General features: G+C 42.6%; 1 protein-coding gene across 1 annotated transcript; it reads left to right on the top strand.

Annotated features, from left to right (window-relative positions):
- The first annotated feature begins 938 nt into the window (after positions 1 to 938).
- Positions 939 to 9,328, top strand: depdc7a (DEP domain containing 7, paralog a). The gene is made up of 9 exons (XM_079292794.1): positions 939 to 979; positions 4,055 to 4,511; positions 5,736 to 5,848; positions 5,941 to 6,133; positions 6,930 to 7,150; positions 7,335 to 7,477; positions 7,558 to 7,683; positions 8,039 to 8,117; positions 8,263 to 9,328. Exons 1-9 carry the CDS (start codon positions 964 to 966, stop codon positions 8,484 to 8,486), a joined length of 1,572 nt encoding a protein of 523 aa, XP_079148920.1. The 5' UTR covers positions 939 to 963; the 3' UTR covers positions 8,487 to 9,328.
- Positions 9,329 to 9,366: the final 38 nt, after the last annotated feature.

The raw sequence follows: 9,366 nt of genomic DNA on the forward strand, positions 1-9,366 counted from the left end.
CAGTAAGTGACCAACATTGGGTTTACAGTGTCAGCATACTTTTCCGTTGTCAGATTACACCTCAAGAAAGAAGGCAGCGGGTTAGAGCCTCGTTTCTTGCCATCTGTCCCCTCCACAGCTCCTGATAAGTTACTCTGGGGTGTACATGTTTGTAGGTGTTGGCAGTCTTGAGACATTCGATTTCAGGGACGTTCGGCCTGCATGGATGATCCCAGACGTGGTGAAATGCATCAGAGTCACTTTGACACCCAAGGCACCTGTGTTCACACGTGACTCCACTATTGTTTTGATAGAAACTGTTTCCCCCAAAACATTCCCATTCTTGTTTTTTTTGTGTGTGTGTTTTTATCCTTTGAATCCCAATTATTCAAACAGTCCATTCTTCTCCATCTCACATAGTAGATGTTGTTTAATAGTTCTTTATCAGTAGTTTACCTCCAGTGTAGGCTTTAAGGGTGTGACTTTGTGAGTGAAAGATTGTGTGAACACCTCTTGGATTTTCAGCATTTCCTTTAAATTGAAAGTCTTTTATTTGACCAATAATAACAATTGAATGATGGACTTAAGTAGGGAATATTGGCAATGCTGCACACTGGCTTTATCTATTCAGCATTGTATTATAATAACATTAATAACATTTATGGCACTTGTGAAGATAAAAAAAAAACAACCTTTCCCTGCATGGAGGAGCTTTGGTTGGACGTGATAGAAAGTGTCACGACCATTGCTCTTCCTTCTTTACAGTGCAGCTCAGGAAGATGCCCTTCTGTCAAACTTCAAGGAAACAGTGAGAGTCTCATTATCACGTTAATGCCCGGATAGGGCGGTGATTAGAATAATGTAGCTCAGTGGGAGGGGACGGTTTCGGGTTTGACTGTAGTTCGTTGCGTGCGTCACGTCGCGCATTGAAGAGCAAGGACATGGTCTGAATGGAAGTCTACACAGTCACTGGAGGACGTTTCAATGCACCGAACACCAGGTAGACGAATACTCATTTAATCACCTTTAGCTGGAAAAGTGATGGCTGTAGATGTTGTTAATCCACTGTGGTGTTTGAAATAGTGTGGTTTTATTTGGTTTATTTAGCTCTGCAATGTAACCTGCTGAGTTGAGATGGGATGTTTTTGCAGAAATACATTTCCATTTGTCGCCTGCGTGGAAATGTCGTGGAAATGTCATGTGCCATACTTTTATTATATATTTTACGCACACCGCGCGTTTGGAGGATTTGTGCTACTATTTCTAATGGGACATGTGGTCTGATACTCATCGAAATGTTTCTACTAAAGAGCCAATATTGTTATTAAATGTGCGTTTATGCCACCATTGTTTGTACATTATTCTGTCGCGAAACATATGGTCAAGTTTTTTTAGTATATGACAAAAGAAAACATTAAAACAAGGATTTGTAATGTTTAATTTAGCTGCTGTCTTTGTTCAAATTGAATGAATCACGCAATGCTTGATGAGTTTAAAGCTTTGAATAAGAACAACGTTTGTGTTCTTTGACAGTACAGTGTTCAGTGCCGACTCAGCAGTCTACAGTGTTTACGTTAACGCCATGAAGAACGGGACAATTACATCACACAGGATATGAGGATTCAAACTCATACGGGCCAGTCGCCATGGTTCCGTGTTTTCATGGTGCCTTGAGTCTGGAGCAGTTCATGTCACCGCTCTCAGCATGTTGGAGGAATGAGGGTATCTGCCACAGGCTATTAACAACCCGCTGCTACAGGTCCGCAGGTGCCACGGCGCATTATCATCGCCTGAAATCACAATGTCCTGAGCTCGATGCAGCTTCATGACCACAGTGCTTGAAAGTTAAATGATGCTTTCTGCTTTGCTGCTGCAGAGATAATGCAGCTCAGGTTCTGAGAGTGGTGTTAAACACCGTGCTCTCAAGGGGAACGTTCCCATGTGTTGACTGCGCTGCTCCCTCCGCGCTTATTTACCTCCACCGATGTGTACAAACACACGGCGCACTGTTGCCCTTGGCTGAATTGCAGGTCAGTGGCCTCCTTTCATCGCCCTGCAGTCTTTCTTTATAAAGAGGACCAAAGTCACAGGGAAGAAGTCTGACGTCAGATGCGCAAACTGGGTTTAAACCCCAGCCTGGCTTAAGCAACAAGAGGTGGCAGATCACAGCCAGGTTCCCTGGATTGTTCTGACCCCTCACCCGACCCCCACTTTATTCCTTTTTAACAAGAAGCATGAATGGACATTGATCAGATCCGGATTTATTTTGTGACTGGTAATCCAGGGACCCCAGATGGGACTCAGATGGCCCAGATCAAGGATTTCATGTTGATAATGCAGAGTGTGTTTCTACCAGTTGTCCTCACCAAAAAGTACATTATTCCTGTCATATGCTGCAAATATAGTGAGTTCATATTGACCGATGTTTGCACAGTAACTTCTTCTCACATTTATTTGAAAGATCCGTTTTCAAACTGAGTGTATTTGAATTGATTGTGTTACCAGCCTATTATGTTTCTCATGTTTCCTGTCATGCAGCCCCAGTTGTAGCCTGCTTCCCTGCAAAGGCAAATCCCCAGATCAGGACAGCGTCTTCTCTCCCAGAGGGAGACACAGTGTGACGTAGATGTGTTTCATTAATCAGTAGATCACCAAGATATCTGCCCCACGCTGTCAACTGCATCCCTGCAGTATTTGTAAATCGAGTGGACGAACATCTGCTTGCTGCTGTCTGTTCCCCAGTGTTTCTGTTGTCAAGTTTTACAGATGGGTCAGTAACAGCGTTTGTCATGTTGTGTTATCATAACATGGAGCCTTGTATGGTGCTGACAGGGCCTGATTTATGTCCCTTGGCCTCAGTGAGCCTCTCAGATCCTCCCCTAACATTTGCTCAACAGGCCCTAAATGTTTCCTGTTGTGAGATGAAAGCCACACTCACATCTCACTATCAGACCAGCTCTGCTTTCTTACATTGGTCTGGCTTGCGGTGGACGACACAAGTCCTTTTCCCGAAACAAAAATCATCAAACGCAGATGAGATATGTTGAGGAATTGCACGATGTAGTGTCGAACGTTTCGGTGGTTGATTGCATGAATCATCTACTGAGTTGTGTGCCTGTGTTAGTAGCAATGAAGCCCATTCAGTGGAAAATACAACAGGAATATATGAGGACAAGCTCACAATATGATCATTGTCTCTCTCCTCTGTGTGTGTGTGTGTGTGTGTGTGTGTGTGTGTGTGTGTGTGTGTGTGTGTGTGTGTGTGTGTGTGTGTGTGTGTGTGTGTGTGTGTGTGTGTGTGTGTGTGTGTGTGTGTGTGTGTGTGTGTGTGTGTGTGTGTGTGTGTGTGTGTGTGTGATTTTGCGTAGACAGATTGCATCAGGTGCCTGTTAAGATAAAATCAGGTACAGATGAAGCTCTTTGTTTCTCGTATTGTCTTGAACCTATACTGGTTAACTACACAATTTTATTCTGAGGTGTTAACATCTGTTAAGTTAATTAGAATTAAGCTTTTCAGCATAATGCACACAGGCATGCCTCAAACGAGGGTTTGGGTTTGGTTACTACCCCTGTGAGTTGCATTGATCCTGGACCTTGTGCTGTTACACCCACATACAGTCACTTGAATTCAGATTGTGATTATTTGACATCACACAGAGGAGAGGGCATGTTTGTTTGGGAAAGACGGAACGCACGATTCCCTTCTGAGAAAGTGCACAGACAATAGACAAAGCTGAGAATGTCCACTGTGGAACAAGTCACTAAAAAGACTTGTGTGTCGGGAAATTCTTTTTAAAGCATCTGCATTTATAAAAGTTTATTATAATCTTAACTTTTCTTGCTGCTTAGTCATGGAGTTGATTGTCTTATCTTATTATTACATTTATTAACAATGTAATCGAGTGAAAAATGTCTATCGCAATTCCCTAGAGCCCATGCTGGATGTCTTCAAAACAGTCCAACACTCAAAGATGTTCATGATTGAAATCGCCTCTACTTCAGCCCTCATTCCCACGCCCCCGATTGTCTTCCCACCCTCCGTCCACTGACTCTCTCCTCTCCTCTCCTCCATCAGAACCAGGCATGGCTGGGAAGCCGTTCCGGGCCACCTATATCTGGAGCAGCATCATCTCCAATCTCCACACTTGCGTGGAGGTTAAGCGCCGGCGCCACAACCTCAAGTCCTACCATGACTGCTTCCTGGGCTCAGAGGCCGTGGACGTGGTCCTGGCACACATCAGCCTGAACCGTTTCTTTAGCGACGAGGCGGTGCCCCGCTTCAAGGCCGTCCGTCTCTGTCAGGCCCTGATGGACTCGAGGGTATTTGAGCCGGTGGGCGTGAAAGTGTTTTGCAAGGAAAAGAAGCCGGCCACATTCGAGGACAGTAGTTGCAGTTTGTACAGGTTCCTGAGCCCAACAACCGACTCCTCATCACCGCTGGCCAACGCCAACTCCACGAGCACCATCGAGAGTGGCTACGACTCACCAAACATGAACAGGAACAAGAACGGCTACAGTTCGTCACATGAAAGGTACAGACTCCTGTCATAACATCTTCCGACCTCATATGTGATTGGCTTTGTTCTCCTTCCACCAGAGCTAATCCCAAATCCAGTGTAGCTTTACACCGGGTGTCTCTGAAAACTAGTCAGACATGACTGGATGCTCTTAAAGCCCCATCATGCAGTTCTGTCCTGATAACCCATTGCACAGTGGGTTGCAGTGAGTTTCAACTTCAAATACAAACTTGAATTGCAAAATCAAAAAGTCATTTTAAAATATGAAACATACAGAAACCCACTTGCTTCAATACCACCCTCTGATGCTTCTGCCAGACGCTTGCTAGGTTAGCTTAGCACAAGGACTGGGAATAGAGGGAAATAGCTAACTCTGTAACAAAGATAACAAAACCCACCTCCCATCACCTCTAGAGCTCACTGCTTTACATATCATATCTCGTTTGTTTATGAAGTTAAAACAACTATTGGTTTTGGTTGAATGCTTCTTAGCTGGCAAAGTCATGTTGATGACATTACTGCAGGAAGTTACTGGACATAAGAAGTCATCCCGGCTCATACCATGAACATAAAGTGTTTTGCACTTTCATTTTGTACACAATTTAATTAGTGAGCTTCAGAGAGGTGGTAAGTGTATTTTTACAGAGCCGGGCTAGCTGTCTCCCACAGTGTCTGGTCTTATCTTTGTGCTAATTGTAAACAACTGGCTAGCTGTAGCTTCGTATCTACCAAAGACGTGACATCGAAACTCATTCTCAGCAAGAAAGCAAATAAGTGAATTGCCCAATTCAATTCTAGGGAGGCTGTCTAACATGTGGCAAAGACAGACGTGAGGTATTACCCATGAGGTGCTAACACGTGGCCTCAGCAATTTGTGGTGTTGTGAGAGTGAGAGCTCCAGACTGGACCAGAGATCAGGCCCACCAAATTGCAGATAAATGTGCCATGTGCTTAAACAGTTTAAATTCGACTTTGATTATTTGCAACATGGGGCAAGTGAAGGTTTCCTGGGAATAATGTAAAGAGAAAAGACTTGTCCTATTTAATGTTAATCAGAAATTGTTGCTGGGAATTGAGCATTTATTTTGCCTGTGTTGGCCGGAATCAAAACAACACTAAATTGAGAATGAATCACAGTTACTAGAAAACATTTGCAGCCTGATGCCATATTGGTTCCTCTAATAAGTCTGTTATTTCCAAATCATTTTCACTGATTGCTGTTATTATGTGACTCTTCAGACAAGGCGTGCTGAGCCCTGTAAAAACAGACAAATCACTGGAGGACGTGCTCAGAAACCTCAACCTGAACTCCATCACCCCTCAAATGATCAACCTCGGCCTCTCGCAAGAGCGTAAGTCGTCCCCTTCATGCAGCAAATGCTTCGTCACACTATGTGTCTGTGCACCTATGACCCTTATGGCTTGTAACTCTGTGTTTTCACAGTTGTGGATGAGGTGTGGCACCAGCAGGCTGTGTTCAGGCTGTTGCAGCTGATAGAGCTCCCCCTGTTGGAGAAGCTGTTAGAGGGTAAGGACACATTACGGCCTCCCCTGCGTGGCATGGACAGTGACCCGGACCTGTTGTATACATCAAGCTACCTCGACCGAGAGGTCCTCAAGGCCTTCAGTGAAGCACAGTAAGTCCGCTAAAACATTTACAGTGTTACAGTCTTCTATGGAAGCACCTGTAACCAATTAGATCACGTAGAAATCAGAACCGGAACACTTTAAAGAGGATTCAGGTTAGCTCTTTGGTTTTGGAGGCCCATTTTGAAGAGACAGTGAGAGGACTGTGATTGCAATACTGCATTTTGTTTACAGTACAATACAGTAACTATGCTCATGTCATGAGTTTTAGCTACTAATGGAAATGTCAAAGGCTTTAAATAATCGTGTTTAAGACTTGGTACATCAGTTGGTGTTTGTCATGTGGAAAGAGCTATTTATTTGGTGTTTGTATGTAAAGTTGTGATGCAAAAATACCAATTTTAGAAGAGTTTATATCGTATTGAATAAAGTGTTTGCTTTTGCAAGAGATGTAAGATTTTGTGTGTGCTGTGTCTGTTTTTTACAAAGTGGGCCCTAATTTCAGAAATTGTATTTTAGTTATTGCAAAAATAAAAAGTAAACATTAAACTACCATTAACTGTTAAGGCATCAATAATAACGATCCATTAATATCGTAATAACACTAACAGGAGCCATTCTGCATAGTGCATCTACATTTGATACACTTCTACATTTCTATACTGTGGTGGTTGCTACTTTTAATAGATTAATCATTAATAATGATGAAATGCTTTTTATTTTAAAGTGTAGAAGAACCTGCATACGTTTTTCACCTGCAAATGACCAGATCCATGCTTACTGGAAGCAGTAGAGTCTCTAAATCACTGAAGGCCAAGAGCTTATCTTTCCCCCCTCTCCCCTCAGGGCCGATGAGTGGATGTCAGGAGCAGTGGACTGTCTGGAGTTTCTGCCTGATGAGCGGGTGGTGGAGGTCAGCCGAGGTTTGGCCGGTTGTGCTGATGACCTGCCCCGGTGTAAGAGTCTGCTCTATGACATCCTGGCTCAGCATTACGGAAGCGCTCAGCAGCCACCTCTGCTCAGCAATCACATTTTCGACATCCACTCTGGCATCTCTGAGCTACTCGGTGAGAGCAGATCTTCTTGGTGTTCCTGTTGTTTTCAGGAGGGTTAAATTGGGCTTTTATGGTGATGCACAAATCCAGGTTCCATACACAGTATGCTGCCGCTGGTGCCATTTTAATAACGAGGGCTGCTTTTTCTCAAGCTCAACATTTTCATCTTGGTATTTTTTTTGTGGTCTGTTGTCAGTGAACGGCAAGCAAGAGCAAGCTCTAGAAACCCTGCAGCTGAGCCTGAAGCTGCAAGACTCTCGCAGCAGAGAGGAGCTACGCAGGCTCCTGAGATTCATGGCCGTTGCAGCCAAACCACAGGAGGTCAAGCTGCACAAAGAGGTGAGCGCTCGGGTGCCTCTTATGCGAGTCTGTACATGTGTAGGTTTGATCTTTTTTAACTGGAGATCATTCTCCGTCAGATTGAGAACAGAATGGCGGTGAAAAGGTCTTTCTCAAGTGCCATCGTCTACAGCAGAAGACTCTCCAAAGGAAAGGTGGACTTGATGGTTCTGTTCATGATGGATAACCACTGTGATCTGTTCAAAGTGAGTTATCTCTTTGCCTGTGTGTGTGTGTGTGTGTGTGTGTGTGTGTGTGTGTGTGTGTGTGTGTGTGTGTGTGTGTGTACATGTGTGTCTGGTGTTGAAGGAGGGATGTAACGATCAACATCTTCGTGAGAGAAAATGCTGTTTTAAACAGGCTGAAGCAGGATTTTAAACTTCACACCAGATATTACTTGAAACATAATTCATAAATCAAATGTGTCTGACTTTGTAAGACAGCTACAAGGGAAGTAAACACAATAATTATACATGTTGTGATTGTATTGATATTCATATTGGATCTTTATGTCACGATAAATAGAAACTTCATGTCTTATTTTGCTCTCTTTTCCTCCAGATTCCGGTTTCATTACACAAGATGGTCAGTGACAGAATAACGAATATTGTGAAAGGGAAAGATCCAGATGTGATAACAGGTTTGCAGATTTATATATTCACCTTATACATTCAGTTGTTCGACAGCTGTTTGTTTGACGAAAGAACACTTTCCCTTGGTACGAAGGAAGACAAAATCTTCTTCCGCTTCAATTAAGTTTTCTCCAATCTCTCTCTCTACTGCAGGATCAACATACTGCACAAGAGTGAGCTCTGAGGCATTCTCAGAGAATGCAGAAAAAACGACTCAAGAGGAACTTCGGTCCTTACTGCGGAGAGTCCACGAGAACCCGAAACTCTCCAACAAAGAAAAGAGACGGCTGCTGGGACAGTTTTATAAAGGCCACCCAGAGATCTTTGTTCAGTACTTTGGAAATAGATTGTCCAGTATCAATATGGTGCTACAGTGATATCTATGAGTTTGTATTACAATGTAAAGAGAGGTAGATGTAAGAACAAAAGCTTATTTTGATGTGAAGATGTGCAGACTGTGGATTTTATTTGCTTGCATGTAAATAGTTTAAACTGCTGAAAAATAATGTGAATTTTAATTGTGGAGATATTTTCTTTGGTGCAGGACACTAACAAGAAACGTCCTTGTCTGTCATAATGTATATGAGACTGTTACTTTCCCATAATGATTAAATGAACCTAGTATTCCTGAGAGGTTTTTTTAATGTTTTCACACTGCAACGCGTCTTTGATGGCATTCGGACAAGTCTGCATATATTCTATTCAACAGAAACATTGTGAGCATTAAACATGTGTCTGCTCATGCGGTTTATCATGTACAATGTGACGCACAGTGGAGCAATGTCTTGAGGAACCCTCAAACGGAAATTTGAACCTGGAAATTTGAAAGTCTGATGTGCTGTTGTACACAACAGTAAGATGCATTCATGAGAATCAGCCCTCTGGGTTTTTGTGTTTGTTGCAACATTTCAGCAAAACAGATGTTTGTACGTTTTTTTTTCTTCTTCTTTTTTCACTTTAAAGTTTAACCATCGCCACGTTATAGTGGTATCTTCAGGGTTCTGTTTTGAATATGTTTTATGTATTCCTTCTAATCAGCCGAGGAAATCGCTTTCACATTTCCAGGTGACAAAAGCATTTATACAAAAGCAAATCTTAATAAAAATTCAACTGGAATTGTTAAACATTCATACATGTACATTGTCCTTTTTTAAAATTCTCGACACAAAATGTGTTTATTCTGATGAAGAGAGAACAAATGTGATCATTAAATCATGCAATTTATCCATAGAACACAAATAATATTCACTTTTGAGA

Source organism: Melanostigma gelatinosum (assembly GCF_949748355.1).
Source record: "Melanostigma gelatinosum genome assembly, chromosome: 2".
NCBI lineage: Eukaryota > Metazoa > Chordata > Actinopteri > Perciformes > Zoarcidae > Melanostigma > Melanostigma gelatinosum.